The following is a 27,006-nucleotide window of genomic DNA, read 5'->3' on the forward strand; positions in this document are numbered from 1 at the left end:
AGACGTCAGCAGCGCTGATTGACGGTATTCAGAGATAAGGAGCAATGCCTAGAGGATAATCGATACGAGAGAAAAGATAAATTTGTGGATGAATTGTGTATATATTTCATGTCGAAAGGCTGAAGTAAGCAGCAGTTCGCTTCGGGGAGGGGAGCTAAACTGAATGTGGGGCGCAGCAGAATTAAGCACATCGAGGCTGAGCAAAGCAGTGCAACATTAAATGAAAAACCTCGGTAGAAACAAAGCCGCAACGGTTTCGCAAGACATGGAGCTGTGGGCCACCGGTTTCAATGCGTGGGGTCAGCTTGATTTCCAGGGCGAATCCTCTCTCGCACCTGCGGATTTAAGGACTTTTAAGTGTATCCTCCGAAGCAAACACCTCGAGATGCTTCGGACCAGTTTATCAGCCACATTGGGTAAGTTATAGAACTTGACTTTTCTGTTTATCATTTCATTTACTCGTGCAAAACCTTTGGGATCAAGTCCTCCCAATAGCTGAAGTTGATTTGAGATTTTTAGTCACGTGAACAGCCCCCCTTTTCCATCATCGCCTCCTCTTCTCCTTCTTCCGATCCCGGTACGTTGAACTTGCAAGGCTTAGACAATATCTTCTGTGAAATTCTCTACTCTTTAGGTATTACAATAAGCTGAATATCTCTAGTAAGGACATCATCAGGCATAAAAGCAGCAGGTAGTCTCGATGCCGTCTTTCAACTATGTCTCACCCAAAAGGATGGGTTCCGAAAAGTAGCCATTGCAGGCAACGAAAAATTCGCTGGTATACAACCCCATCTCCACATCCTTCAACATCTAATCATGCTTGCAGAAACCCAAGGGAAGTTCATCAAAGAATACCGTTCTCTCAAATCATATATCGATGGTGACGGCCATCACCTCGGAGAGTTTGAGTGTTTTGAGCAGATAGCCGCAAATCAGACGACGTTCACTGCTCTCTCGAAGAATGGGAAAGTTTGGACGTGGGGTGATGGACGATATGAGTCTTGTCTTGGACGGGAGGTTTCAGAAGAGACGTAACAATAACCCGTCCGCCACCATTCCGAAGCTCTGCTGACCCCAGTCACAGCCCAGCACAGCTACCATCCATAGTGAAAGACCTCTCAGATCTACCGACCGGCCCAATCAGAAAGATATCCTCGGGTGGCTATGTGACAGCTGCCTTAACTTCTGGCAATGATTTATATCTCTGGGGCGGATGTCCTGGTCAGTCGAAAATCCTGGATCAATTCAGTGGAATGCCAGAGCCTATTGATTTGGATGGACAAGATGTTCTTGATGTGGCGGTTGGAGCAGATCATATTCTTGCCCTGACAACTGAGCATAGGCTGTATGTTGTTGGTGCTAATAGGAATGGACAACTTGGTTTGGATGTGAAGGAGCTGTCTGAATTGGGGGAGATAGCCTTGCCTCTTGGGGGGAAACAGATTGTCAGCGTTCATGCGGGCTACAAAAACTCCTTCCTGCTCGTAGAGGATATCACTTAATGACAGAGTCCGAATGTACTCTAATTTGGTATCTCATTTCTTCCATTTTGTCATCTTATGCCATTCTATAATACACCGTGCCATCTTGAGTTGCACAACGTCCAAATTACCAGATGCATTGCGGAAGAGAGAAAATCATAGATTCGTAAGGTAATCCTCGATCTCTTGAGGGCTCAGCTTTCTAAATCTTGGTCCTTGTGCACCTTCAACTCCCTCAACGCCAAGCAGGTGGTGAGCCGGGGGCCCAACAATGCCTACAATATGTTAGCTGAAACGTAGAAAGCTGAGGAAGCAACCTACCAATCTCTACAGTCTCTCCGTTCATCTCACCCTCGATCGTCTCCTTCAAAGTCAACAAAGCAATATGTACTGCATCCTCCAGCTCCAAACCCTCGGTGTATCTCTTCTCCAAGAAGGTCTTCGCAGAAGTAGCGCTCTTTCCAATCGCCGTTGCCTTCCATGGGAAATAACTGCCGCTGGGATCAACCTGATATAGCATGGGTCCTCCCTTCAAGATGCCACCAGTCTTTCCTGAGGCCTTCTTCTCATCTGGGTGTACATCGGTAGTCGCAGCACCCTCCGTCTCCGGCTCAATACCCTCGTCCCACCCAGCAATCAACAGACTCACCCCGTACGGCCGTACACCACCTGACTGCGTGGCTTCTTGCATAACTCGCGCAACATCCTGCACTAATATCCTCGTCGGTGGGTACTCGTTGTAGATACGCTTGTAACCGGTGTGTGAGACTTTGCGTGCCTTGTCGACCAGAACTCTGTAATCTGGGCCCATTCCGGAGTATACCATGCCAATATTCGGGGTGATGAGGCTGACTTTTGAGAGGGATGGAGGATCGATCAGAGGAGATGAGGACTTCTTTTCTGTGGCGAGGACGATACCGTTTGTAGCTGAGGAAAAGGTCAGCCTAGAACCAGATTGGTATTCAAATTTGAATTATAGCCTACCCTTAATACCTAGTGCGGTGACACCTTGGTTGACAGCGTTTAAGGCATATTCTGAAAAGAGGGAGTTAGCATCCTCGAGCAGCAAGAAGACGGTGAGGCTGGAGAGCGCCGCCAAACGGAATAGACTTGGGCGACGAACCTATTTGAACCAACTTCCCACTGAAAAGAGTTAGCATTCGAGGTCTAAATTGCAGAAGCGCGCTCTTGAAGTGTCCTTGGGGAATCTGGGGAAGTACAAGCTTACCTGGGGGAGAAGGTCGTCAAGGAGAAGGAATATCTGTCCGCCATTGTGTCTATCAGTCCTAGAATTTACTCCTCGGCAATCCCAAGGAAAGAGAGATGTAGAGGGGGGTCAAGGATTTTTGCGGATGTGAGAGAGGTGGAAAGATTGAGCTGTTGTCGTTGCTTGTGTTGAAGTTTAAAGCTACAGGCAGCTCCTGCCGCGTCGCGAAATCGGTGCCTGAATTTTGCCTCAGCCTTGAGGCTCGCGAATTTTAAGGGCCATCTTCGACCGAACCACGGAGCTTCTTTGTCTTTCTAAAGCCACATCTCAAGACCGAGATACGTTGTCCCACGTTCTCGGCGTATTTCATATTAATGCTACAAAGGTGATGGTTTCTATGATGCAGCAAAGCTTATAAGCGGAGCTGCCTCGATGATGTCCACGTTTCTCAACTTCTAAGCTCCAAACTATTTTCATACAATGTCTGCTTTTCAACAACGCCCCACATGGCATTGGCCTACCGATGAGGATGCTTTTCGAGAAGAACATGTTGATCCGCCAGGTACTTTTGGATACGAAGACCCAACCGAACATCTGCAAGAGCAGGGAGAGCAACATGAGGATGCGGACGAGGCAAACGCACCACCTCGGTTCCAAAGGCACTATCCGCCACGGACCTGTAGGATATGCTTAGAAGAGGTCCTGCCAACTTACGAGCCTCTGACTGGAGGGATTCCGTCTATACTACACCCAGCTCCAAGCGTCAAATACGTTTCTTCAGACCCGTCATCCGGCCGGTTGATACGGCCATGCAAATGTCGAGGATCCCAGAAATACGTACACGAAGGATGTTTGCAGGAGTGGAGGCATGCAGATCCAGCTATGGGCCGGCGAAATTACTGGGAATGCCCAACCTGCAAGTTTCGATACCGTTTGGAAAGAATGAGATTAAGTCGGTACATTTCCAGCACGTTTACACAAATAGTAATTACCCTTGCTATCATGCTCCTTACGATTTTCGTCTTCGGATTTGTTGCGGATCCAATCATCAACATTTACCTCGATCCCTTAGACACGATCACCTCGATACCGAGTGGTGGAAGGCCTGCGACTCTGTTCGAAGACGAGGAGGGTTCATGGATAGAGCATTTCGTAAAAGGGCTTGCATCTCTTGGCTTACTCGGATTCGTTAAGATTTTCTTTGTCCTGGGTCCGTGGCAATGGTTCAATATTCGCAACGGAGGACTTCTAGGAGGTCACCGTAGAAGGGGTGGAGGAAGAGACCGCTTGGAGGATATTTCTTGGACGGTCGTCATCATTGGGATTATTACGTTTTTAGCAGTAAGTGCACAGACTCATCTGAGAAGCATCCCACTAACACATACCAGGCAGTTTGGACTTGGGTAAGAGCATGGACTGCAAAGACGCTCGAGAAGGCTGGTGAACGAGTTGTCGATGTCCAAGGCGATGACGACGATTTCGAAGAGATCCTTGAGGAACCTTCAGCAAGCCAAGCTGCAGCTGGCCCTCCGCCAGCCACGGGTGCTACAGATGCGTCAGCTTCTGCAATGCCCGAGACCCAGAAGACTTAATAACATTGTCCTTTTTGCATTTGCATTCAGTGATGGCGTTCTGGATGCCATGACCTGTGTACACTTAGTCACAATAACGCAAATATTTCTACCGTTAGCTCGTATAGCTTCTATGACAGTTTCCCCTACCCTTTGCACACTCTTAAGTTGCCACGAAATCCTGCTCAGTATCATGTCAACTAGTCTGTGTGCAAACATTTACAGCTTAGCTGGAGCCTCGAAACTTGGGCGTCTTGTTCTCGTTTCACTATGGGTGACCGCAGGCCTTGTCAACACTCTGTCGTGTGCCACTTTTTATTCACGATCGTTGGTAGTGATCTTCTGCTTCGGCAGTATGCCCCCGTGGGGATTAGAGGCGACTGAGTTGATACATTCACCACATTACTCTCCCTATTTTACTGTCTCTAAAAGAATTCTATATTCCGTGATATCTCAGGCTCTTTAAGCCTCAGCAAAAGCAATGTGAGCCTCAAGGCCAGACTCCGCCGCAAGCTCGATCTCAGTGTTATACCCAATAAAGAAGGCATATCCCTCCTTCACCTCATGCTCCTTACCCTCAGCCCTCATCTTCCCCTTTCCTCCAGTGACAATCAAGATAGCCAGGCCTTGAAGAGCCTTGATTGTTTCTGTCTCCTTGCCTTTCAACTTCGTAATCAGCATGTCGAATTCGCTCAATGGTGGAGCCAAGACTTGCGTATGGCCTTTCAGTCCTTTGTCCGACTTCTTCTGCTTGAGAAGAGCTTCGTCAGCATTCTTGGGGCTGAATGTGAGAGCTGCGGTGAAGAGCTCGATTGAGTCTCGATCGGCTCGGGGACAGAACCCGGTGTTGAGGACGTTGTCTGAACGAGCCATACACTCTACGATATCACCGCTCAGGTATGCATGTATCCCGCTGTCAATTGTGAGTCCGGGTCACTGTTCAGTTGTTGGATCATAGGCAAGACTTACTCTGCTGGGACGTAGATAGCGTCTCCTTTCTGCAAAACCAGATAGTTCATGGTGAGCAGTGCCACGAGATTTCCCGGATCCGATTTATCATATTGCTCGGCCAAACGAGGAAGCAATTCCGGAAAGTACGTATGTTTTCCAAAGTCTTTGACCTCGGTCTTCTTCAACGACTCATAGAGCTCCACAATCTCCTCATCGGATGCGGAAAGGATCTTGCCAACGACCTCCTTCAGCGTCTCTCCATTGAAGTGTGTCTCGGAACTTTTGGTGAATCGTGATTTGAGAATGGGGACGGTCGTGAAGAGCTGCTGGATCTCGGGAATTGGTTTCCAGCCAACGAAGACTTCGAATTTTCCGAGAGCGACTGCGATTTCGGGCTTGCAGTTGGCGTCTCCGAACTTTTCGGGGTCTTTCTTGTGGAGTTTGGCTGCGAGGCCTTTGTCTGGGTGGATTTGGAGAGGGAGGGCTTTGGCGATTGAGAGGATCTGAGATTCTGCTGAGTATTCTGACTTGGGAGGGGTTCAGGGGTAATTTACCTTTGGAAGGTAGGGCAGGTCGGCTCCAAATTTATCAAGAATTGCTTTCCCAATTAACTTCTCTTTGTTGCTGTTGATGTGCTTCTGGAGGTCTTCCCCAGTTGCAAGAACTAGAGAAGGGGTTGTTGGGTATGTTCCCATCCATTGCTGCAAATTTAATTAGCCGTAAGTTTTCCAAAATTCGATCACATGGAAATAACATACCTCAGCATACTCTTTCGACTCGTCGAGCTTGAAGTGACCACCAGGTGTTGCCGCAGCATATTTCGCAGCTAGAGAACTACTTCCTTTCTTCCCCCATGGGTAATTGTTGCCTGTGTCGGTCAGAGGGTTCCTGTCTCAAGGGAGGATTTTTTATAGAATAAATCAAGGAAAGCACCTGATTGAAGATGAAGAGATGCGAGAACTCTGAAGTGCATCCTTACACTGGCATTCTAACTGAATGACTGAGGAACTCATGATCACAGGTTTTAATTGAGAGCTTGAGGCAAAAGTGATGAAGAAATTTCAAGTTACCTCGAGCTTTAAGATATCTGCAATTCCATTCCCATGACGTTAACCTGTTGACATCAGCTCTTTAGATTCAGCTAGTCCCAAAAAAGTTTGGCTACGGAGAATTATAATGTACCATAGAGGCACATAAGGGGTGCACATATGATTGCTCGAAGAGATCAGTCGCAATGAGAAAACTGCATTGAAAGCGATACAAAATGACGGGTGTACACAGCTTGCAATTGCCTTATTGGGACCTTCCGTCAGAAGCCCTCCGTTATCATGCCTCATATGCCTCCCGACTTTTCATTGGCTAGATCTATCTGGCGCCATACCTATTAAGATCATGTACCGCAACTTTATCTTCGAAGACTAATTTCGAGATCCTCGAACCTTAAATGCTCCACTGCCAGGGCTCATTCTCTCATTTCATAGTCGCGGAGGTCGAATTCTATTGACACGGTACCTACTGGAAGCGTTCGAAACTCGAAACTGCACAACTGCGCAACTGTAAGATCGGGAGAGGGGACACCGTGTGCCATTGTTCGAACGACCAGGATACGAGGAAACATCAGCTTTTCCCCGGTCCTGCCATCGCGACTGCGAGCTTGGGAAACTTTCAAGACGGGACGGGACTCGTATTCTTGGCAGTCTCCTGACAACGATAATCGGGGCGCCGGAAGGCCTGCTGATTCAACTCCTCAGCCATGCATCTGGCCATGCCCGCGAGGAAATCCTCGAATCCCCCTCCATATGCGACTCGATCGACACGGTTTCCGATGTTGCGCAGAAGTCGGGTACAGGCGATAGTTCTTTGCGCGTGTGCTGTTGGGGCAGTGATATTCATTCTCTCACAGATTGTGGGCGGTTCAGAACGAATTCCATCAGGGACGCCGCCGGTGGTTGTGGTGACGGTGTTAGATCCGGACGGCTATAGCAAAGACTATATAAACAACATCAAGGAGAATAGGATGGAGTATGCGAAGAAGCATGGTAAGCGACTTTGGCAGAGCAGGGAAGACTTGGAATGCTGATCGAGTATAGGGTACGCAACGTTTTTTCCAACCGTTACGGACTACGATTTGAATGGATCTCCAAATTCTTGGGCTCGAGTTCCTGCCATTCGACATGCCCTCACCAAGTTCCCTCACAGCACTTATATGTGGTATCTGGACCAGAACTCGTTGATCATGAACCCGGAATTGACAGTAGAGGGACACATAATGAATCCAAAGCGATTAGAAGGTCTGATGATCAGAGATCAGTCAATCGTACCACCCGACAGTGTTATCAAGACATTCGGACATCTGAAAGGGAATCAAGTCGATTTCGTCCTCACTCAGGATAAAGATGGGTTGGCGCAAGGGAGCTTCATCATCCGGAGAGGAGAATGGAGTAAATTCTTCTTAGACACCTGGTTCGACCCATTATACCGATCCTACAGTTTTCAGAAGGCAGATACTCATGCCCTGGTAAGTATTTTACGTTCCAACTCTCCGTGAAAATCCTTAACGATGATCAGGAACATATCGTCCAATGGCATCCGACAATTCTATCGAAACTCGGGCTCATCCCTCAGCGGATCATGAATGCGTACAGCAAAGAAGACGCTGCTGGCGATGGAATATACAAGGATGGAGACCTTGTCATACGATTCGCAGGGTGTGATAAAGGTGGGCGAGATTGTGCTGCAGAGGCAGAGCCGTTCTCAAAGCAGTGGAAGACGGCATTCCGTGTTCAATGATGACTTGTTCACCCTTTACATACCCCAAATTTACGCATGAAGCAGGGTCCCATGACCCTGATGATCTACGACGAGCCAATGGGAAAGATGAAAGAGCGGAGTTTCGGAGTATGAAGCGATATGAAGATGAACCTGTGTCTGTTATCTTGCATCAGCATCTGCATGAGGAAGGGTATCCTCTAGAAATGGCGTTTAGGGAACTGGATAGAGCAAGCCTTGCTCTCCTGTACGTTACATCACATACCCTGTTTGAGTGTGAGGAGATGGACAAATTCGGGCTCACCGAGAGCCAAGTTAATGCTCGCATCGTACTAGATAGCTTAGAGTAGTAATGGACGTCAAGCAGCGGTTCGAATGTCTTAACATTGTCTCTTCTGGATGCTCTAAGGCAAGGCTGAGAAAGTGCCGTCCGGAATCGCATTCGCGTATCTCCCTTTTTATCCGCCTTCTCCACCTTTGATCCAATGAACGCAGACGGAAATAATTCAGCCGGCTCCGTCTACTGCAAGGCCCCAACGTTTCCATTAAAGCGGTATCCAAGCCGGTATTTTGCCCGAAAGAAGAGCAGAATCTTGAAAGCGGCTCCCTGTTTGGGACACCGGCAGTTTCCATGTGATTTACGCCTCGGCCCAATCCCTGTTGACTTGAAGTTGCATCCCACCTTCTCGACCTGACCAGAAACATTTGAGAACAAGCTTCGCACATCGAGTCAACGCATCTTTCGAGCCAACCGCAAAGATGCCCGGAACGTCGAGGATGCCAGTGAGCTTGCGCAACAGCTTCACCGTGAAGAAAGGCGGCTCGAGTAGCCAATTACTATCACTAAACATTGACTTGTGAGCTCCCCGGCTGCAGCAGACCCTGATCCGTCATACGTATCAGCGTATACTGATGGAGTAATTAGATTCCGCAACATCGTGTTCTTCCTTTTTCTGCTGCGATGGACGAGGAAGGGATTGCTGAAGCTGAAAGGCCGAGGCGTGTTTGGGACGTTTGCAGATGCGTATATTGCTATCCGACGCAACCTTTATGGCCTCTTCCTGCGAGCACCGGGAGTGCGATCGCAGGTTCAGAAGCAGGTCTCTGAAGCTATCATGAAGTTACAATCGAAGCTTGTTCCTTCTGGACCGGGTGTAGTGCGATATTTGAACTTGCCAAAGGAGGGGTGGTCTGAGGAGACGGTCATGAAGGAGTTGGGGACGCTGGCGCAGATGGATCATACGCGATGGGAGGATGGTTTTGTGTCTGGCGCTGTTTATCATGGTGGGGACTCTTTGATGATGATTCAGACGGAAGCGTTTGGCAAGTTTACGGTGGCCAATCCGATTCATCCTGATGTGTTCCCTGGTGTACGGAAGATGGAGGCGGAGATTGTTTCGATGGTTTTGGCATTGTTCAATGCTCCATCTGGGGCAGCTGGTGTCACTACGAGTGGAGGCACAGAGTCTATTCTGATGGCTTGCTTAAGTGCAAGACAGAAGGCTTATTCTGAGAGGGGTGTTACGGAACCAGAGATGTAAGTTGCCGTACTATTTTAACATCTCCAAGTACTAACCATCGATCTAGGATTCTTCCAGAGACTGGCCACACAGCCTTCCGCAAAGCTGGCTCCTATTTTGGCATCAAAGTCCACCTCGTTGCCTGCCCGGCGCCAAACTACCAAGTCGACATAAGAAGTGTGTCCCGCCTCATCAACAGCAACACCGTCCTCCTCGTCGGCTCCGCCCCAAACTTCCCCCACGGAATAATCGACGACATCACCGCCCTCTCCAAGCTAGCCGTCAAACGCAGAATCCCCTTACACGTCGACTGCTGCCTGGGCTCCTTCCTCGTCCCCTTCCTCGAAAAAGCCGGCTTTGAGACCGAGCTCTTCGACTTCCGACTCAAGGGCGTAACGAGCATCAGCTGCGACACGCACAAATACGGATTCGCACCAAAAGGCAATTCCACCGTCCTGTACCGCGACACCACGTTACGCAGCTATCAATACTTCATCTCCCCCGACTGGTCGGGCGGCGTGTACGCCTCCCCGTCCATCGCTGGCTCCAGACCAGGAGCTCTTATCGCCGGATGCTGGGCCTCTTTAATGAGCGTAGGTGAGGCTGGGTACATCGAAGCCTGTTCCTCAATCGTTGGCGCAACGAAAAAGATCATCTCTGCAATTGAAGAAAACCCCGGGTTAAACAACGATTTAGAGGTTCTTGGTCACCCATTAGTTTCCGTCGTTGCCTTCAACTCCAAAACGCTGGATATCTACGATATCGCGGATGCGATGTCTGCTAAAGGATGGCATCTGAATTCCCTGCAAAGTCCCCCGGCTATTCACGTTGCTGTTACATTGCCGATAGTCAAGGTGTGGGAGAAACTCGTGAGCGATCTAGAGGCGGTGGTTGAGGGCGAGAAAGAGAAGGAGAGGGTGCGGATTGTGGAGGGCAAGGGAGCGAAAGGGAAGAGTTTGGGGGATAGCGCGGCGCTGTATGGTGTTGCGGGCAGTCTACCCAATAAGAGCGTTGTGGTTGAGCTAGCGAGTGGGTTCTTAGATACGCTGTATAAAGCTTAGGATTCTCGCCATGTTACATATATTTTTTAGACTCAGGCAGATCAGATCGGTGTTCTTATGTAGCATTGAGCCCTCGGCGTTAGGCGCTTTGTTGATTCGTATGGTATATCATTTCAAGTATCGATGCGACTCGTTCGAATCCAAAATGACGGCCGTAACAGATGATTCACCAAGTCTTAAAACCTCAATTTCATAATACCACTCCATGTTTCCTTTTTCTTTCACCATGCCTCCTTTCACATCTCAAACTCCGTCTTTCCATTTCCCTTAATATGTACAAGCGCACTATCCCTTCGCTTCCCTAGCACATTTACACTTCACCGCCCTCGCCCTCGAAAAAGCCAAGGTGACCAGAAGCACTCGAGCCCTCATTGATCATGCTCTCCGCATCACCCACCTGCTTTCTCTCAGTCACCTCCCGTGAATGTCGAAGCTTGAGATTCATCTGCTTGCGCCACCCCATCGTCAATCCTTGTGGCCCGGGGCCAGAATACCCCGCGCCCCTCATGACTGCTGATTGTTATTGCAAAGGCTCCGAGGAGCTGGAGAGGCGGTTGAGGTGGAGGTAGACGTCTGTGCCGTATCTACATAAGAAAGAAAAATCGAATGTTAATGGAGGAACAATTAGGAGGTGAGAGAGGGGAGCTTACCCCTCCATACTAATCAGCTTCAGATCTCCTCCAAAATACCTTGCGTATAACCTTGATATGGGTAAACCGTATCCAAATCCAGCCATTGGAGCTTTGAAATCGCTCTTATCGAAATCGGGATCCAGGCTGGGCGTCGTATCGACGGTCGTGTACATGTATGTCCATACAAGAGGTATTGCACTTCGAGGAATTCCACCGCCTTCGTCGGAGATCTTGATGGTAATGTCTTCCTTCCCCTCAGCTACAACGACTTTGGTCACGGGAAAATCCTCCTTGTCTTGTCCATGTGTTTCTACCACCGCTCGTAGAGAGTTCTTCAACGTCTCGAACAACATGTGCGACAAATGTCCTGGGACGTACATGAAATTCAGGTTCGGGGGGCAGACCAATTGGACTTTTGGTGCGTCGAATAAGCCATAATGGTCCTCGCATACAAATCGGGCGTTTTCAATGGCTTCTTGGGCTAGATCTCGGACGTTCGTCTTCGTGCAGATGATCCCCACATATGTTGGGTCTTTATGGTGGCTCTGGTCCGTCAGAGCAATGTGTTGCCCAATAAGCATTCGAATTCCAATTCGTGACATGTAAAATCGATCAAGGAAGGATTGTATATTGTTATCGATCTGCATGCGTTGCCGCTTGCGCTTGTATTCCAGAATACCTTGTGCCACTGTCGTTACAACGCTGTCATGCCTTCGCTTGATATGGTTTAATGTTTGGGCAAATCGTTGGTTGTAGTCGTGGAGCTCTGGGGGCCAATCCTCTGTGTCTTCTACAGTTGCAAAGTATCGTCGTGCGGAGCCCTTCTTTTCGTGGCTTCCATTACCATTACCATTCTGCCAGGGTGAGGATGTATACTGCCCATTCGCAACGCTGGGGTTCTTTGTAGCTTCCGCGAGGATTTTTGACTGTCTGCCGGTCTGTTTTGCGGGCTTCATGAGTCGATCCCGTACGTCCTTCGAGAGTTGTGGCCGTGGAAGGGTGGTGATCTCCTGCATCACCCGTTAACAGCCGTGTCTATGCCTGCAAGCTTGAGAGATGTGTGTTTTACCTCAAACGACTGGGCGTACCAATCCTGGACTTTCTTGATCGAAGGCATCTCGTTCAATCCATCTGGCAGATCTCCAAGCTCTTGTACTCGGTGTGCAAGCCGTATTGGAAGTTCTTCGGAGAGGAACTGGGACGCGCGAAATAGAGTTCCTGATAGCAACGGCATTTTAGCAATTATTTCTCTTGAAGTCCTACGTCATGAGATTGAAGTCATATATACCTGTCGAGGGCCTCTCCCCGAATTGGACCATCTGGCGCAAGCTCACGCCAGTTGCTGGAAAGCCCGAGTAATGCCTGATGGTGTCCATCAGTATATCAGTCTTCTTCCACGACATCCTAAATGCTGTTGCTAGCCCTCAGGCCTATGAAGAACAATTGTAGAGCCTTCGATGTTGACAAGTCTCGTCTGCCATGAGCTGATGTTGACGGGGCGTGTGACTGGTGAATATGACGCAGAGCTTTATCGAGTTAATGCAATCGCGGGATGCCGAGGCAACAGTACCAGAATAAGCAAACCCGACAATGGGAGGCGACACTGAAGCTGGGCGAGCAATCGAGGACGATTCGGAAGAGCAATTGAACAATAGACAATATTCAGAGGATATTCAGAAAGCATGAAGCACACAACCGCAGATATGGATCGGCTCCACGCCCCGCCCCCTGTCCATTCCCCCGCACTCTTGCTCGATTGGGCCGGGCAAAAACGAACCTTTTCTTTCTTCTCCCTTTCAACCTCACGCGAGCCAGAATGAGCTGCTCATACTGTAAACCTTCCCTTCGTCCTCTCGGCCAATTGAGCAGCCATGCACATGGCCAAATTCGAGATTCTTGGAGCTTCTCAGTCGATGCTTCACAGCACCCTGGTCCATCATGGTCCTCCTGCCTCGGGATGGGTATTTTCGGCTCGTGCAAACATTGGAGACGGAGGATCTCGGGAGTCGGGTGACAAGCCCCTTTTTTCGTTGCATTTTACTGTACGGCGAGGCTGCGGGCCAATGGGAGCGCAGGAGCTATCCTCTCTGTACATTCTGTTTATGGCGGTTCCAAGAGAGAGAGAGAGAGAGAGAGAGTGTGTGTGTGTGTTAAGGGTATCACGTGACCTCTCATCAAGTGATGTTATTACACGATGTTATCCTCAGGAGAAGTCTCTGACGAGACAATGTTCCAGAACAAGACGGTGCGCTTGAAATGGCGTTGATTTGGTGACTGCGTCCTTGAATCATGTTGTATTGCATTCAGGCAACTATGACCCCGTTCTTTCCCAAAAGGGGGAGCCACAACGATCCAACTCATCTCTCATTTCCAATTTTCCATCTTCCCATTGAATAACATCCTCAGCATGGGTCTCGCACCCAGGCTCTCTGCCTCATGGGCATCCATGAAACTCGACGGAGGCATTGTCTCCTCCCGTGGCAGAATGTTCCGTTTCGTCGCTGTAGTCCTCCTTTTTTGCTTGTTAGCTTACATGGTACTTTGGCTGCCACTCTCCCTCCTCTTCGGAGCTTCCAATGGCCGGCCATCTTCCCAGCATCAATGGATGATCGTTGAGCCTGGAGAAGAGTAAGTTCTGCCGCCTCCCAACTCCAAAACCTGTGGGACATTTGAAGGACAATCAATGTACTAACGAGGATCAGTGCATTCAAGCATTTCGCCGGAAGTCGTGACTGTGGCATCACGCAGTCAGATATCTATCTTGCACCATGGCCCATGAACCCGAAAGTCTCCCCCTTTTGCAAGAATAGAGCAACCCTGTTGGACGCTCTTAGTGGCGGCGGCAGATATGGCTGGGACGAACCTTTTGTTGGGAAGGGTAAGTGAAGGAAAGCAATGTAACCCCAATGTTTGGCACATCGAAAACACACAGAGCTCAGACTAACTCGACTAGGCTGTACGTACAGATGGTTCTCTACATCCGAGATATGCATGATTCTGGAACGGTTCAATGCTATCTCATTCATCGGAGACGACGTTGTACAATCAGTATACGCAGCTTTCAATGTACTCCTTCGAGAGGATCTTGCTCTTGGTGGTGTGCAGCAATGGATTATGTCAGATCAGGATCGAATGAGCTGCAAGTGCGGTGAACAATTCCTCAACCCTGAATGTACAAGATACGCCGTGAAAAATCAGGACGAAGTCAAGAAGAATGAAGGAAGTGGTAAGGGAGGTCTATACTTTTGTGCACGTAAGTCATTGTTCCTAAATTCTCAAGTACATTCAAGAGCTGACAGCAACACTTCTAGGAACTCCTCACGCCTACATACGAGTTGAAAGCGTGCCGGCATCCACCACCTCGCAGACCCTCTTCAAAGACCTAACCTACTCAAGACCGAATCCCTGGCAACCAAGTCCCCTGATCTTCTCCTTCAGCCACGGCTCGTCTTTCGACGTCGCAGCCACAACTCGTGCAATGGAGGAATGGCATACTATAGCTACTGGGGCTGAACGCAATATTCCCATGCTCTTCCTCGGTCCCCCTGCCTTTAGTACCAACAAAACAGCTGATACGCCGCCCAAGGAGAGAAATTCTGCTGTCTGGAGTTATCAAAAGCAAGTGTCTGTGAAGGCCAAAACCAACCACTTTGATGTGCTGAGCTTGTACAATCTGACGATGCAAGCTTCCACACCTGATGGGCAGCACTTTGGGGAGGCGGTAGCCCTCGTTGAAGCCATGATGGTCATCAATTGGCTCTCCAAATTGGACACTTCTTAGGTGTTAACTAAAGTCTTAACTGTCGCTAATGAGGTAGATCACCCTTTTTATCAAGTCTACAATCATACGATATTGATGGAATTGACAAGATGCTTCCTCTCACTTTCCAACATATCTATAAATCGTGATATCGTATGTTTTGACAACAAGACTTGGGGTTCCGTTCCCGTGTGCTCTTCCTTTTTGGTTCAACTGAAGATTCAGGTGGGGATTCCATTGGCCCTCGTATGGAACCAGGTCACTCTTCCTTCTTCGCGAAACTTATTACCTCCTCCCTGTTCCCGACTTCAAGACAAGTACGGTCGTACACAACCTTTTTTTTTAAGACCGCGCAGCATTCACCTCATACTCATATTGAACTGTCATACCATTGAGCTCTTCTGACCCAGCAGATATAGTCCTAATCACTAGTCTCCGCGGGTCAAGAGATAGTGGGCCTGGCACTGGTTCTATCACAATTTCGTACTCTGCCAAGTACACACTTTCCCCAGCGTTACGAAATTGCGAAATTGATCAATTTTTGTTATTCTGAAGATTGGCGCACACCCGGACAGGTAGGTCGGGAAGATCTTGATCTATGGAGTAGGAAGTAAATTAGCGATTCAGTCGGGAGATTGCTCTTGAAAAGATTCGCGGAAAAAGAATACTTACAGCTTGTGTGGCCAGTCATAGACTGGCCTTGGATTATCAGTTTGGAACTAGAGGAGATGAAATGGTAGAAAATCAGCGCGTTGCCAGACGAGAAGAACTTCGCTACTGGAAACCGAAATGGCTTGAATTGGTCGAAGTCTTGACCCCTTTACCAAAAAACTATAGCCGAATCGTACCTACGGTCTGTTCCATCAGGATCACGACGTCCCAAGCAGTATATTGATTCTTTATGGAAGGAGAGATTGGTCCGCATTGGAATCTCTAATAAGTAGTCCTTTGATACGGAATACGGACGTGTTTCTGGGACATCTGGCATGGGCTGGGAGGCCTTGTGGATAGATATGCAATGTTCTATGCCAGACGCAAGAGCGCCTTTAACTGCCACTACTGCGATATCCCTGGGGCGAGTCACCCCTACTCGCAGGCATTTCCGCACCCGGTTCGGGCCAGCTCGCTATGCTCGCTGGTGACACCAATTCCGACATCCCAGCAACTCCGACATCGATTTTTTAGTCTATATATTAGATTAAAAAACAACCACACATCCAATAAAGATAATTTTTTTATATAATTATAGGCTATACTAGACTCTATAATCGCGCAATAGAGCATTTTTTTATACGATTACGTGGTGTTGTGCTATAAATTAAAACGTGATTTTTAGAATTCTTTTCGGAGGGAACTCGCTTAACGCCGAAGCCAAAAAACACCAAAAATCGCGGGGCATTAATTATATTAATCACCAATTCAACTACCAAATTAACCACCAAATTAACCACCATGCCAAAAGCCACGCGTCGAACGTCGAGAAGACAGGTTGAAGAGCTTGCTAGGAGGCTCCGGAAGATGCCAAAGTACAAGACGAAGCTATATTTGGAGAAGGAGGCTCGAATGCAGGAGGCCCTGAAGGCATACCACGACCCATCCGAAACCGAAATTACTAGCTTGTGGATCGCAGCAGGCGTATTTGACGTCTCTTATACGACTTTATATGGAAGGGAACAGGGAGCAAAGCCTCTTTCGGAGAATGGAGGGCATAATACGCGCCTAAATGAGGCCCAGGAGATGAGCCTAATATGGTATATGGATATAGCCATTGAGAGGGGTTTCCCGCTTCGGTATAATATGGTTACTCGGGCTGCCACGCAAATTCTAGAGGCTATAGGCCTAATTAATGGAGATAATGATCGCCTGGGGAATAATTAGGCTCTTCGTTGGGTAGAAAAGCAAAGGAAGCTTGGGAGATACCATACTATATGTATAAAGCCTATGGATTATCGACGGAAGAAGGCACTTATTCCAGAACTAGTCTTGGAGACGTTCGCACGGCTCCAGGCTGTTTTGGATAAGTACGAAATACAAATATTTGATATGTATAACGTTGATGAGATTGGTTTTCGTATTGGGTGCATTGCTAGTTCGACAGTAATTATACATAAGAATATTCGAGAGGTAAGCACCACCTGATAATTATACTTAGTACTTTATACTTCGCACTTGCTAATTAATAATTATAGGTTTATGTCAAAGATCTAGCCAAACGAGAGTCGATTATAGTAATGGAGTGCATTTTAGCCGGAGGTTTCGCAATTAAAGCCTTTATTATTATGCCTTGTAAGGTGTTTAAAGAGAAGATGTTTGATAATAATCTCCCCGATGGTACGAAAATCGCCCAGAGCGAAACAGGCTATACAGATGACGAGCTAGCTATTAGCTGGCTATGGCATTTCCACTATTAAACCAAGGGCATACGAAAAGGCAAATATCGTCTTCTCATCTTTGATGGCTACGGTAGCTATATGACTTACGAATTTGTATCTATTTGCGAGTAATTGGATATAATACCCTTCTGTTTACTAGCGCATTCCACACACTTCTGTCAACCACTGGATATAGGCTATTTCTTACAAGAGAAGCACTGGCATAAGCGCTCTATTAAAGACAGAGTTCGTGCGGGGAAAAATAACTTTACGAAGACTACGTTCCTTCAGGTATTAACTCAAATTCGTGAGAAAACCTTTACTAAAGGAAATATCCAATCATCATTCAAAAGAGCGGGCATCCACCCCCTTAATCCTGAGCCAGTTCTTAGGGCTATGAAGCTTCGTACTGAGAAGAAACTAGGCGATCAGGAGGTCAAAGGACGGCTTTATACCCTCGATAAAAACTGCCTTAACGAAGCTATTTGCGTACCTGCGTCGAACGAGCCCCAAGCTAGAATGGAACCTCCTAATCGCTCAATATGGGAGGAACAGCCTAATGCCTCCCCTGATTTTGAGCCCCTTTATTCCGATATTCCTTCAAGTAATAACGAAATAGAGCTTCCTCCGCTCAATCAAGCTCAAAATCAAAGCACTAACGACACTAACGATCTTATTCAACCCTTTTCTGAGACTAATATTACCGATTATGGCAAAGAGAACTCTGGAATTGAGGGTTTAATCCACGATAGTATTACCAAAACGCGGCTTTTATACAGACCCCTATCTCGAGATCTCTCTCAGCAACAGGGATCTTTGCACACGCAGGATTTTCTCGAAAGATACGAGATACTATATGTCTCCCTCTCGAAAGTTTCAAATAAGAAGTTCAGAAAAGAGGGGCCCAAATTAAGGCTAAATTTTGGAAGCCATCGCAAGCAGCAGTTGCGGGCAAGACGATCCGTATCTCCTGGGCTTAGTAATTCCCCTTTTGTTAAAGCGAAGAGGATTGACGAATGATGACGTTAAACCTGTTCATGGAGGCCGGCTATAATCTCCTCTAAAGAATGGTCTACGTAATATTAGAATGCGAAGGACGGGGCACCGAAGAAAGGGACATGGTTTCGAAGGACAGAAGATCGGAGGAACCGGAGGAGGAGATAAGAGAAGAAGAGTAGAGAAAGACGAAAGAGGAATCGGGAGACAAGGAAGAAAAAAGCTAGTAGAAGACGGAAAACTCGGAAAAGTTGGAGGGAAGATTAGAATAAAAGGAGGAAAAGTTGGTGACGAAACACGGCCGTAAGCCGATCGAGATCGAGAAAGGAGTAAGATCACTCAAGCAGAAGGAGAAGGGATAGCAAAGATCGAAATTATAATGCATCTGAAGCTATTAATACTCAGATAACGCAGGAAGATATATAGACTTCTAATTTTAATAGTAATATATGATTTAATATCGATAAATATGGTAATTAGTTAATGTGCTGCAAACTGATTTTAATAGGAAGCACGAATGTCATTATGATTTTAAAGTGAATTATTAATAATTTATGCCAGAACCTTTTTATTTGGCAGAAAGCTCTATTAGGCGATTATAGACTTAATTAAGGGCTATAATAATCTAATTTTGTTATTTCGATATTTTATGTGGTTGATTTAATAATTAATATTTTATCGCAAATGTCGGAGTTGGTGGTATGTCGGAGTTGCTGGGTCCGACTTGCTAGTGCAAGTCGGCCCCAGCAAAGCGAGGAATTGCCGACGGGTAACTGGAATCGAGGAGGACAAGAGAGTTTATTTGCCGAAAAAGATATTCGTTCTCAGCGACAGGGCGCGTTATTAGAACGTTCTGCAGATGAGTCAGACTTACACTGAACGAAGGGGAAATCTCAATGGTAGACCTTCAAAGTGCCGTTCCAGACATGGATGGCAATAATGCGATTGCGGGCCATCTCGACTATCCGCTTGACGACGGGTTTAAAGTATAAAAGAATATCTCCATTCGTGTATTCCATGCACCCTTTTTCGATGCCAGCCCAGGGGAAATCCGCTTCGATATCGACGTCTACGACCCAGTTCTGGCCAGCGTGTCGGAAGTCGTCTTTGATTCGCCTATGAAACTCTACAATGGATTTAGCATGAGCCCTGCGACCAGCATTCGAGCCGGCAGGTAATGCCAACTTGCGAAATTTCGCGACACAGCAACTTGACTGTAGTGGCGCTTAGCGTGACCCACAATGAATGAAAAGGGAGAGAGGCGGAGGAGACGAACCTGCGGGTGTCTCCAGAGCTGAGAGTAAACTTAGGAAATGAGCAAGGACTTGCACTGGTGAGCTCATAGGCCTGACAATCGACAGTTGCCCACCGCATTCAACGATCAAAACAACATTCTTTACCTCCAGATGCAGCATCGAAGTCTTCAAGCAGTATTTTGCAGCTGCTTCACTCCCCGTTGTTACGATTAGACGGTCATCGTTCTGACTCTTCAAGTATCCCGTTTGAGGCATTGCGGCACGAAGCGATTTCTCTTCTTCGTCGTTCCCTCATGGTACAGTGAAAGAATACAACATGTTCCCTTCTTCTCGAGAGGACACTTCTCCTAGAGTTTTTGAAAGTTGTGACGTCATAGCCATATGAATTTGGAAGAGGTAAGCTGCACCGGCATTTATCTCCGACTTCCTCTGAGGAAGAGGAAGACTCTTCCGGCTGGGGTAGGAGTCACCCGGAAGCATGCGTTGCCGTTTGAACCATTCAATCGTCTGCACACCTTCCTCGGGATAACCCGTAGGGCTTATAGCATCAGCGATATTCAAGCCCCAACCAACCAATTTTGAAATTGGTCGTAGGAAAGTAAGTACACTTGGAGCCGAAACTTGACGTTAGCCACACCAGTCACATGCTTGCTCTCAGATTTGAATTTGCATGTAGCAGTAGAGGCGATTGCGAAAGGATCCATTGGATATGCAATATCACAGATCCCTCGAGTCGAATGTTGTTACAGCCGAAGCCGACAGCTACACTTTGTGGGGGCGTTCCTTTGAACACCACCTTCGCAGGCTTGCTGGATGCAGTCTGAATAACCTCAAGATCCAGCCTTGCTGAGCCACCACTAGTAAGATATAAAGCTGCTAAGGCTGTATCTGCAAGACTCTGTTGGTTCACTTACCAGCCTCAGGTCCTCATTATCTCACACAGATTAAGCAAGCGCAATCGGCTGGTTTTGAACCATCTTGATACTCTATTGTTTCTTGTTATCTCTCCCCCTCTCTATACACAATACACCCTCTCCCTTCGCTCATTCTCTATCTTGTCCCTGCAAGCGCTCATTGTCGTCTATCGATCAATTATCATAAGGGCGTCCTTCCATGCATGTATGTATCTATCCAGCCGTTTCGTAAAACGCAAAACTCATCTAGAGCTATCCCATCCCATCCCATCCTCTAGTAAACCAAAGAATTCCTTTGGCCTTTGCCCAATAATCCAACCCAGTTTAATTACCCAACGCTTGTAAACAAAAGGAAGAGGAAGAGGAACAGCAATGGTATTGATTGTACAACCGCTTGTGAAAAAGAGCCTCCCAAATTTATGCTGAAAAGGGGATGGCAACGCCGACTCCGTATGCAATGATTTGAATTGATTTAATTTGATTAAGGAAGACTGCATTCTTTGGTGATGTGTCCGCCGTTCTATGTTCGTTTCCGTCTGATGTGTGTGAGTTCATACCACTTCTCGTATTGAGTGAGAATGTGAAAGTTCGAAATGTACAATGTACAAGGTTTGTTGTTGATTTATGAAACAGAGGTGGAGGGTCATGTTGAACAACCGTCGACAAGACTGTTTTTAGGCCATTGGTAGCCCGTGTCGCTCCATCGTGTGATATTAGGGTTGGCATCTATTCGTGTTAGCACAAATCTAGTTTAGTCCAAAAGGGATACGTACAAGGCTCAGGGTGAGCTTTGATAAAAGAGGTTGTTGGATAACCAGGAGGATCACAAGTAACCATCTCATTGTCTGGATCTTGGTAGATTCGGATATAATCGAACCGCATGGTCGCTGGCAGCAACTTGGCAATATTCGCCATATAGATGGTTGAGAAAGAGGGTGACATGCCGAAATTCATGACGACGGACATTGGTTCCTGCGGAAGCACTCGCTGGCCGACGTTCCCGTTTGGTCGGAGCGCTCGGTGGTCTACCTTCCAGGTATAATCGTCCCCAACAAACCAGCTCACATCTCCCGAGCTCCCTGGAATGTACTCGAAACCATAAGTTTGATATGCATTCCCATCATACCATTCGTTGTTCAGCCACGACAGACCCGATACGGATTGCTGGTATGGTCCACCCCTATAACCATTCAAGGATGTCACTGCGTTATCATAGACCTCCATGAAGTTGTAATCAGGAGTGTAGAAGATATCGAACGGGGCGACCTGGAAGGATTGAGATGCCATGCCAGTGGCGCCGCCGGTTGCACCAGGACCCATAAAGGCAACTGAAGCTTCTATGGCGTCGATTTCAGGCGCCGAACGTGATTTACCCGCGGAGGGATGTTCTTGGCCACTGCAGGTACAGGCTGGGTACCTCATGCCAGGTAGCCAGCTGATTCCATCGGTAGAGCTCTGATTTGCGGTGACTCCGGCATCGCACTTGTCATGATAGCTGTATGGCCATAGACCATCTGTTGTGGCTGCAAATCCAGGTCTTCCAAGGTTGCCCATCGCCCAAAATCCAGGCCAGAAACCTCCGACTTCACCACTTCCTGGTAGGGAAAGACTAGCCTCCAATCGACCTCCTTTGAAGCACATCTTATTCCATGATTGCACCATGCCGGACCGGTAGTTGAGGTTGTGATTTTGGAAGGCGTCGAATTTGAGATTGAGTGTCCCGTTGGCAGTCGTAACAGCATCCGGGTCATACCATTCAAGATCTTCCGTGACACCATACCAGATGTCCATGGCCTGGAAATATGGGTCATCTCCATCGTAGAAGGTCCGTCCATCGGTGTTGAATTCATCGGAAAACTATACAATCAGCACATGTCAGATTACCAGCCACCACAAACTTACCACAAGCTTCAGAGTCGTCCCGTCATTCGATTTCTTGCTGTACGCGGATACCGGTGTATCAGGATCGATTAGCCCAGTTCTTTGATTTTTGAGCAAAGGCAGCTTGTCGGACAAACAACCGGGATCGCTTGAGCAGGATTTGGCTGTTGGTATCTTTCGTGTAAATGTTCTTTTGTGAGTTAGCTTCGAACGCCGACCAAGAGGGAGGGGTTTCATACAAGACTGGGTATCCAATGAATAGTACCAATATCCCAATTGTGATGAAGGCCAAACCTCCAACGTTCAAAAGTCCTCTCTTGGTAAATATGTCACACTTCTCTCGGTCTTTGTCATTCGGATCCGGATTATGTAACCAATCGTCCTTCTCTACATCCTCTGGAAAGAGTAAAAGTCCCGCAGATGGCATGATATTGTATTTCTCTGAGACCGTCTGTGTGTTGATGTTGTCGTCATCGCTCCCCGCTCTCGAAGGAGCTCTAGAATCGTCGAATGGAGAAGCAAATGGTCCATAGCGGCTATCTCGACTACCAGCATCTGAACTGAAACTTGTTCGCCGTGATGACATCGCCGAGGTGGAGCGTGAGAAGCTTTCGGGCATATCTTGGTATGGTCGGTGTACCCTTATCTTTGAAGGTGGGAGTAACATTTCTGTCGATGCTCCTACGTTCGGGGAGCCATAGATTGGAGGGCCAGCTATCCGCCGCGACGGCCCACTTGATGCGGATCCCTCTGCAGGCAATAGTTGTCTCGACAATCCCGGTGTGGCTGGTGAGCCGGGCGATATTGTGGAATCCGGAGTGTTTAATCTCATGCTGTCCAGTATGTTTCCACCCCTTCCCGAGTTAACAGTTATGTGCGGTGGCCGTTGAGGCCGCAGAAAGCCATTGGATGCCATTGTGAGGATATGAAAAGAGTAAGGTCACGATATCCAAAACGTGCCTGTCATCTGCTGCGTCGCCCGAGTCGAAGTGTGGGCGCTGGAATGTTCGAAGAAGCGAGGAGTGTGATGTTCTATGCAATAGATATTACTTCTAAGAAAGTGCTTTCAATATCTGCGAGGGTCCTGCGCTGATCGTGTGTTTGGAGAAGTTCGAAGTGTGTGGTTTGGTGGGCTGGGAAGGGAAGGGGCGCGAAATGGAGGTTTCCAGCCAGGAGCGAAGTATTAAACAAGGGCGGCGGTATCCAAAAGACGTCAAGTCGAGATCGAAGCCGAGGAGTACAGAAAACGAGTGTGGGGTTCGTATCGAAGGTTGGAGTGAGGTTGAAGAAGTGTTGGTCAAGAAAGACCACGACGTTGGTGTTGGCGATAGAGGAGGCGATTGCTGGAAGAAGAACGCCAAGACCTTGAACCTTGATAATTTTGACGGGCTTGCCAGGTACGGGAGCGTTCAGGGGTGTGCCCTGGCAGGCCTGCGAATCGAATCGAGGGGCCTTGCAGACGCCCACAGCTCGCACAGCAGCCGCTTTTTGACGCACGAAGTTCCGGGGGATCTCAAGCCCTTGTCCTTGGAATCTGTTGAAGACGCGAAAACATCAATACAACCGTAATGACAGAAGCCCTCAGGTCGCGGTGTCGCCAGTCGGAGGCAATGGCAAAGGTGGAAGGGGGCAGGGCAGGGCAGGTCGGCTGTTCTTCGTATCGTGATCTGCGCTCTCGCTGCTGGCGTTGAAAGGCTCTGTTTCTTAGTGCAGGGGAAGTGTGGACCAGAGAGGGTTGTGCCCAGCACCTAAGTCCACTCTCAATCCTTTGCAAAGTTCAAGCGCACAGCAGGCAGAGAGAGATTTGGTCATTTGCGCAAGTGATAATATTAAAATTCTATACTCCACACTGCATTTCAAGTTCGGGTTGATTGAACAATTCGGTCCAAGAAGAGTTCCTCGCCCTTACAGTACCTTTGCTTGCCACTCGGTTCGATTGCCTACGCCTACGCCCGCCGTGCTATTTTGGGGCGAAATGACCTCATCTGCCGATGGCAGCTCTCTGCATCTGCATCGGCATCGCGGTGGCGCTGTGCCCTGATGTTTCCATCTCTTGCCAAGCCTGTCAGATCATCCGAAGAACCCAGGGTCCGGCCATTGACTTTCATCTCAAGGCAAGAAAGTCTATTATTCCACGTGGATAAACGACATCAAATCTTGTGAAAGCTTCACCCCCGGCGCATAATTCGGCTAATCTCTAGTCTCCAAGTCTCCGAGAGGCACAGAGTTTGTTGGCGGCACGTGATCGTCAGCCACATCCCAAACGCCAGATGTTTTGAAGATCCGTTCATCAATCGTCGGATCAATCAGAGGCGCTGGCATGCCATGGAGGGCCTGTCATGTGTGTCGCAGATCCCATCCGTAAAAGGCCAGCCTCCTGGACTGTTTCGAGGGGCCACCAAGAAAAAGCAACGCAATCCAATATTCTTCTGAATCATAGCTAATTGTCTCGCTGTCAAACAAAATGTTGACATTTTCCACAAAGCAGTTGGCAGGTCTCGTGACTTGTTCTCCGCTCAGCTGGCTGTTCAGAGACATGTCGCGTGTCCTCGCATTTTCTGGGGCCGAACTCTTGGAGGTGAAGACCTTCTCCACATATTTCTTGAGTGGAGAAGCCGCACGTTGCCTTTTGAACCCGTTTGATCTCCGTCTCCGTCTTTGAATCTTGAGAGCCTCGTTGAAGCCAGTGCCAAGTTCACTCTCTCGTCGGGCGTGAGAATTTAGCTTTGCTGTTGCTGGAATGGCAAGAACTCCCATTCTCGTAAGCTTGATTCGCAATACACTACCATTTCATTCTTAAATCAATCGCTCTCGACGGTCCTAGCGTCTGGGGATCAATTTTCTGAACCTCCTGGAGTATCCGATCTGCCTCGTCGGGGTCGTCTATCTTGTTCCTGACTGCGGGTCCTGATCCATGAAGGAACCCGGACTCGTCTTCTCCGAACCCGTATTCTCTACACTCTTCTCATGCTTCCTATGCTCATCCCAGTCTCCCGTTACTCGGTCCAGCAGACAAATTGGACAACGTTTATCATGGCCGAACTTGTCTTCATCCGAGCAGTAACTTCCACAAACGAGCAGCATGCCCATGGCTACGATGCGATTCCTTGTTGGTTGTTCTACTATGGTGCTGGGGATCGGTATTTGTTTGTGGAAGGGATTTGTTTGAATCTGAACAGACCAAGACACAAGTGATGAGAAATTTCCCGACTTACTTAAGTGTTAAGCTATCCACTCTACCACACAGTTTTTGTGGTTGCCACTCCTTACCTAGCTTGACGATTCCATTCAAGGACATCTCTCCGCCGAAATCCACCTAAGGATCCGCCTCCCGGATGCCTCACCTTCCATTCCGTGCCTTTAAACATCGGTGGAACCCACTCTCTTCTCAACAACCCCTGCTTCTTGATCCGCGGCAGAGCCTCTATGGTTTTCTTCTCGACCGCTTCGATATGCCTTTTGATATCCGCTGGCTCTCGCACTTCCGGCCTATACTCTGGCGGGTCAGTAGGGTTAGCCAGCTAGGTAGGTGACAAGGGAAGGTAGACGGGCTTCACGTCAAGGAGGCAGTCGAAGGGACGGAGACGGAGAGAATCATGGCTGCGGGCCCCTTTCTCCAGATATTCGCTTAACTTCATGATCTTCACTTGTTGTGCTTTTCCCAACTCGCCCATTCAATCATCAAGCTCTCGCCTCTTAGTTTTCTCTGTTGAGCACACGGCTTTGAAAATCCAGATATTGTGGATCCCGAACACTCCGACGCCGTTCGGTCCACGTCTCTGCAGCCGTGGCATAAATGTAGAGCCAAATACCTGACTTGAGCATTTCTTTGCCATGGAACACGAGATTGAAGGTCGATCGTCATCCCGTTTTCATATCCCTCGGATTGGCATCTCATCACCTGATACACTTGTCGACGTTGCTCTAGCAAGGTGCCGGTGCGTAACGGAGAACACCCTTGTGGGGATCTAGAACAGAGTTAAGGAGGCGTTTGAGAGTCTGGTTCAAGAATGAAAGGATTTGATGTAATTCCGGTTAAGGTGTGTTACGATCGGGGCGAATCGAAGAGAATGTATGCAGTTCTCCGGCACAACGCTCTGCAATGGGGCAGGATAGAGCTGGTCAATATTGCCGAGCTGTGTTGAGGTATATGGGGCGCTTTTGAAGGCGAAAACGGTGTGAGGCAGTAGTGGGTTAGGTGGAGAAGTTAAGGGTATATGCTGGCCGTGGGACAGAAGGCGAGTAGGGTAGATTGGACAAGACAGCGAGATTTGGCGATGACTTGGAGGATGTTTCCTATGCTGGCAACGCAAATGTTACTTGAAAAGAAGCTGATAGCTGCTTGAGACGTCAATCTTGAGAAGTGATGGCGAGATAACAACTCATCCGGAACTGGGAGGCGAAGAGGCATCTGGCTTTTGCACAGCTAAACGACGTCTAAATTTTAGTCTACAACTTCTTTATATGCAGATTATTTGTATTCTGGGTTCCTTCAATCCATTTTACCGCGTTGTTGATGTTGAAGTGGTGCAAAATTGCCTCAGCATCAACCTCGAGGCCGATTCCGTCTCACATTCAATATTTCGCCTACTCGTCTTATATTTTAAATTAACGAAATTCACAGCGCTTTACTCA

The 27,006-nt window shown here is 48.1% G+C and overlaps 13 protein-coding genes across 13 annotated transcripts; 7 read left to right on the plus strand and 6 right to left on the minus strand.

The window, feature by feature from the left end:
* Window positions 1-244: 244 nt before the first annotated feature.
* K444DRAFT_552653 (RCC1/BLIP-II protein) lies at window positions 245-1,743 on the plus strand. Its single transcript, XM_024876589.1, has 4 exons — window positions 245-416; window positions 662-778; window positions 827-1,031; window positions 1,085-1,743. Exons 1-4 carry the CDS (start codon window positions 266-268, stop codon window positions 1,500-1,502), a joined length of 891 nt encoding a protein of 296 aa, XP_024743004.1. The 5' UTR covers window positions 245-265; the 3' UTR covers window positions 1,503-1,743.
* On the minus strand, window positions 1,638-2,753 carry K444DRAFT_624612 (20S proteasome subunit Y7; the record flags this gene model as incomplete). Its single annotated transcript, XM_024882423.1, has 5 exons — window positions 1,638-1,756; window positions 1,803-2,408; window positions 2,466-2,516; window positions 2,605-2,624; window positions 2,710-2,753. The coding sequence occupies 5 exons, from the start codon at window positions 2,751-2,753 to the stop codon at window positions 1,638-1,640; spliced, it is 840 nt and encodes a 279-aa protein (XP_024743005.1).
* Window positions 2,754-3,009: 256 nt separating this feature from the next.
* On the plus strand, window positions 3,010-4,416 carry K444DRAFT_552657 (uncharacterized protein). The gene is made up of 2 exons (XM_024876590.1): window positions 3,010-4,029; window positions 4,077-4,416. The coding sequence occupies exons 1-2, from the start codon at window positions 3,169-3,171 to the stop codon at window positions 4,278-4,280; spliced, it is 1,065 nt and encodes a 354-aa protein (XP_024743006.1). The 5' UTR covers window positions 3,010-3,168; the 3' UTR covers window positions 4,281-4,416.
* A 208-nt stretch (window positions 4,417-4,624) lies between these two features.
* K444DRAFT_580842 (mannose-6-phosphate isomerase) lies at window positions 4,625-6,223 on the minus strand (the record flags this gene model as incomplete). Its single annotated transcript, XM_024877714.1, has 5 exons — window positions 4,625-5,172; window positions 5,229-5,713; window positions 5,765-5,911; window positions 5,969-6,078; window positions 6,190-6,223. 5 exons carry the CDS (start codon window positions 6,221-6,223, stop codon window positions 4,722-4,724), a joined length of 1,227 nt encoding a protein of 408 aa, XP_024743007.1. The 3' UTR covers window positions 4,625-4,721.
* A 387-nt stretch (window positions 6,224-6,610) lies between these two features.
* K444DRAFT_552663 (glycosyltransferase family 34 protein) lies at window positions 6,611-8,413 on the plus strand. The gene is made up of 3 exons (XM_024876591.1): window positions 6,611-7,249; window positions 7,301-7,728; window positions 7,779-8,413. The coding sequence occupies exons 1-3, from the start codon at window positions 6,964-6,966 to the stop codon at window positions 7,998-8,000; spliced, it is 936 nt and encodes a 311-aa protein (XP_024743008.1). The 5' UTR covers window positions 6,611-6,963; the 3' UTR covers window positions 8,001-8,413.
* Window positions 8,414-8,738: 325 nt separating this feature from the next.
* K444DRAFT_659324 (PLP-dependent transferase) lies at window positions 8,739-10,560 on the plus strand (the record flags this gene model as incomplete). The annotated part of the gene is made up of 3 exons (XM_024886340.1): window positions 8,739-8,836; window positions 8,905-9,516; window positions 9,567-10,560. The coding sequence occupies 3 exons, from the start codon at window positions 8,739-8,741 to the stop codon at window positions 10,558-10,560; spliced, it is 1,704 nt and encodes a 567-aa protein (XP_024743009.1).
* A 520-nt stretch (window positions 10,561-11,080) lies between these two features.
* K444DRAFT_517831 (pyruvate dehydrogenase kinase-like protein) lies at window positions 11,081-12,595 on the minus strand (the record flags this gene model as incomplete). Its single annotated transcript, XM_024873812.1, has 4 exons — window positions 11,081-11,144; window positions 11,211-12,202; window positions 12,262-12,410; window positions 12,481-12,595. The coding sequence occupies 4 exons, from the start codon at window positions 12,593-12,595 to the stop codon at window positions 11,081-11,083; spliced, it is 1,320 nt and encodes a 439-aa protein (XP_024743010.1).
* A 1,082-nt stretch (window positions 12,596-13,677) lies between these two features.
* K444DRAFT_640065 (uncharacterized protein) lies at window positions 13,678-14,973 on the plus strand (the record flags this gene model as incomplete). The annotated part of the gene is made up of 4 exons (XM_024884454.1): window positions 13,678-13,820; window positions 13,895-14,070; window positions 14,146-14,445; window positions 14,504-14,973. The coding sequence occupies 4 exons, from the start codon at window positions 13,678-13,680 to the stop codon at window positions 14,971-14,973; spliced, it is 1,089 nt and encodes a 362-aa protein (XP_024743011.1).
* A 1,404-nt stretch (window positions 14,974-16,377) lies between these two features.
* K444DRAFT_607537 (uncharacterized protein) lies at window positions 16,378-17,199 on the plus strand. Its single transcript, XM_024879192.1, has 2 exons — window positions 16,378-17,076; window positions 17,142-17,199. Exon 1 carries the CDS (start codon window positions 16,405-16,407, stop codon window positions 16,828-16,830), a length of 426 nt encoding a protein of 141 aa, XP_024743012.1. The 5' UTR covers window positions 16,378-16,404; the 3' UTR covers window positions 16,831-17,076; window positions 17,142-17,199.
* Window positions 17,200-18,876: 1,677 nt separating this feature from the next.
* K444DRAFT_701715 (uncharacterized protein) lies at window positions 18,877-19,831 on the minus strand (the record flags this gene model as incomplete). The annotated part of the gene is made up of 2 exons (XM_024888037.1): window positions 18,877-19,446; window positions 19,597-19,831. The coding sequence occupies 2 exons, from the start codon at window positions 19,829-19,831 to the stop codon at window positions 19,214-19,216; spliced, it is 468 nt and encodes a 155-aa protein (XP_024743013.1). The 3' UTR covers window positions 18,877-19,213.
* A 1,302-nt stretch (window positions 19,832-21,133) lies between these two features.
* On the minus strand, window positions 21,134-23,287 carry K444DRAFT_518455 (glycoside hydrolase family 16 protein; the record flags this gene model as incomplete). Its single annotated transcript, XM_024873866.1, has 4 exons — window positions 21,134-21,216; window positions 21,264-22,347; window positions 22,393-22,561; window positions 22,611-23,287. 4 exons carry the CDS (start codon window positions 23,285-23,287, stop codon window positions 21,134-21,136), a joined length of 2,013 nt encoding a protein of 670 aa, XP_024743014.1.
* Window positions 23,288-23,406: 119 nt separating this feature from the next.
* K444DRAFT_163651 (uncharacterized protein) lies at window positions 23,407-24,007 on the plus strand. Its single transcript, XM_024870675.1, has one exon. It carries the CDS (start codon window positions 23,527-23,529, stop codon window positions 23,938-23,940), a length of 414 nt encoding a protein of 137 aa, XP_024743015.1. The 5' UTR covers window positions 23,407-23,526; the 3' UTR covers window positions 23,941-24,007.
* Window positions 24,008-24,708: 701 nt separating this feature from the next.
* Window positions 24,709-26,196, minus strand: K444DRAFT_624622 (uncharacterized protein; the record flags this gene model as incomplete). Its single annotated transcript, XM_024882424.1, has 5 exons — window positions 24,709-25,153; window positions 25,271-25,501; window positions 25,587-25,607; window positions 25,642-25,867; window positions 26,091-26,196. 5 exons carry the CDS (start codon window positions 26,194-26,196, stop codon window positions 24,709-24,711), a joined length of 1,029 nt encoding a protein of 342 aa, XP_024743016.1.
* Window positions 26,197-27,006: the final 810 nt, after the last annotated feature.

Source organism: Hyaloscypha bicolor (assembly GCF_002865645.1).
Source record: "Hyaloscypha bicolor E unplaced genomic scaffold K444scaffold_15, whole genome shotgun sequence".
Classification (NCBI taxonomy): Eukaryota; Fungi; Ascomycota; class Leotiomycetes; order Helotiales; family Hyaloscyphaceae; genus Hyaloscypha; species Hyaloscypha bicolor.

Bases quoted from the DNA above. Each gene is read 5' to 3' on its own strand.
- K444DRAFT_552653 (XM_024876589.1), top strand. From the start codon at position 266: ATGGAGCTGTGGGCCACCGGTTTCAATGCGTGGGGTCAGCTTGATTTC. The intron at 417-661 runs GTAAGTTATAGA...GAATATCTCTAG, and splicing joins CAGTTTATCAGCCACATTGG to TAAGGACATCATCAGGCATA. The intron at 779-826 runs GTATACAACCCC...TCATGCTTGCAG, and splicing joins AGGCAACGAAAAATTCGCTG to AAACCCAAGGGAAGTTCATC.
- K444DRAFT_552657 (XM_024876590.1), top strand. From the start codon at position 3,169: ATGTCTGCTTTTCAACAACGCCCCACATGGCATTGGCCTACCGATGAG. The intron at 4,030-4,076 runs GTAAGTGCACAG...AACACATACCAG, and splicing joins GGATTATTACGTTTTTAGCA to GCAGTTTGGACTTGGGTAAG.
- K444DRAFT_552663 (XM_024876591.1), top strand. From the start codon at position 6,964: ATGCATCTGGCCATGCCCGCGAGGAAATCCTCGAATCCCCCTCCATAT. The intron at 7,250-7,300 runs GTAAGCGACTTT...GATCGAGTATAG, and splicing joins GGAGTATGCGAAGAAGCATG to GGTACGCAACGTTTTTTCCA. The intron at 7,729-7,778 runs GTAAGTATTTTA...AACGATGATCAG, and splicing joins AGGCAGATACTCATGCCCTG to GAACATATCGTCCAATGGCA.
- K444DRAFT_607537 (XM_024879192.1), top strand. From the start codon at position 16,405: ATGCCAAAAGCCACGCGTCGAACGTCGAGAAGACAGGTTGAAGAGCTT.
- K444DRAFT_163651 (XM_024870675.1), top strand. From the start codon at position 23,527: ATGGAGGTTTCCAGCCAGGAGCGAAGTATTAAACAAGGGCGGCGGTAT.